Genomic DNA, 1798 nt, shown 5'->3' with positions numbered 1-1798 from the left:
AACTGAAATTTGGGTCTTTGACCCATTGACACGCATTGTACCATTTTGAAGTTTTGCCAAGTAATGGAGTCATTCAAACATTCCTAACAACAGGGATGTGGGCGGGGATAGGGGTTAGATGAAAACATGAATTTTACAAGTGTTCACGGCTCAAATGCAGGACAATAAAAGATTACTCAAACATTCACAAATCAGTCAAAATACAACTTTAAATAAGCATATGGTGTGAGATCACCATTATAACAAGCTTAACAGCTTTAGTATTTAATTGAATTTGCATAACATGCCCCCTTGTCAAGGTTAATGATATTTTTGTTCAAAATCATTCTATAAAACCCCTTTTTTATGGATGCAAAACAAAATCTGCAAGAACATGTACTGGTACTTACAATTACCCGCTGGTCAGTGTCCCCGCACCCCTGGTTGGGAAACACTAGTGTAGATCTTGCTAGAAAACATGGAAAATGGAAACTTAGAAATTGTGTACAAATGACTTTAATAGCATTTGTAGTAAAAGTTACATGACACAGTGAATCAATGCACTTTACTGTTTTGTCTAGTCTTATTACAGTGTGTTAACTACATTTATCAGTTTGCGCTGGTAAATGTAATTTCTTTTTTAACATACAAAAGACCCTCTTCTGTTTCTGATTTTAGTCAGTTTAAACCCATAAATTAAAGGATTTAGAAATGGAGGAATAAGAACAAACTCAATGGCAATAAAGTTTTTCAAATGCTGTGGGAGACTTTCTGGACCAAAGCGCATGTGCATCAAATCAAACAGGATAGTACAAACAAAAGTGGTCATAGATGTTAAATGTGGCACACAGGTCTGCATAAACTTCACTCTGTCATCTTTAGACCGCACACATGTTTTAACCATGTGCATGTAAGTCCACACAACAAAGAAACCATGTCCCAAATAAAGGAACATGGTACAATAAGCAACAACACTGTTTGGAAAAGTATTCGCTTTGGGACAGGCAAGTTTGACGATAACCCAGTTCACACAAAGTATCCTCTGAATGTGCGTGCCACAAAGCTGAAGCTGAGACGAGAGGACAACATTGAGAGCGAAAATGCAGCATGGTGTTAGCCAAGAGAAACATACCAACTGTGAGAGTTTCTTCTTAGTCATGATTGCATTGTAGTGCAAAGGCCGACATATGGCCAGATACCTGTCATACGCCATAACTGCTAAAATAGACAAGTCACTGCAGGCAAAAGAGTACATGACAAACGCTTGTATAAGACAACCATTATATGAGATTCTTGGAGATTTAGTTTGTAAATCGATGAGAAATTTAGGGTAGAAACCAGCTGTCCCGTACAATGCATTAATACAGAAACTACACAGTAAAATATACATAGGCTCATGAAGATTTGAATCTAAAACAATTATAACAATGAGAGAAATATTTACAAATACAATGACACAATAATAAACCAGTGTTAGAGAAAAAATGGTAACTCTATAGGGCATTGTTTCATTTAGTCCAGTAAGAGTTAAATCTCTGTCGACAGAAGCATTATCCATGTTCAGAGCTGATGCCGTAGTTAAAGGGCATCTTTACTTTGACCTCTACTCCACTCTTATATTTATACTGAAACTAAACATCTGGGACCAGGGCAATTGGGACTGATTATAAATGATAGCGCAATACTAAGTGCTATTGAAGAGCAATAAAACAACTTAAACTGCATATTACAGTGCATCTGGAATGTGTTCATTTGTTCCACAGTTTGTTTTGTCATTTACTCACAACTCTATGCCAAAATGGATTAAATTCAGTATTTG

At 36.4% G+C, this 1798-nt stretch overlaps 1 protein-coding gene across 1 annotated transcript; it reads right to left on the bottom strand.

Moving 5' to 3' along the window:
• Positions 1-619: 619 nt before the first annotated feature.
• LOC140359202 (olfactory receptor 7A40-like) lies at positions 620-1555 on the bottom strand. Its single transcript, XM_072444067.1, has one exon. The coding sequence runs from the start codon at positions 1535-1537 to the stop codon at positions 620-622; it is 918 nt and encodes a 305-aa protein (XP_072300168.1). The 5' UTR covers positions 1538-1555.
• Positions 1556-1798: the final 243 nt, after the last annotated feature.

Source organism: Eucyclogobius newberryi, unplaced genomic scaffold (genome assembly GCF_026437365.1).
Source record: "Eucyclogobius newberryi isolate DKJ021-1_F unplaced genomic scaffold, fEucNew1.0.hap1 SCAF_14, whole genome shotgun sequence".
Taxonomy (NCBI): domain Eukaryota; kingdom Metazoa; phylum Chordata; class Actinopteri; order Gobiiformes; family Gobiidae; genus Eucyclogobius; species Eucyclogobius newberryi.
Note: the sequence above shows the minus strand (reverse complement) of the source record. Positions and strands in the feature narration are given on the sequence as shown.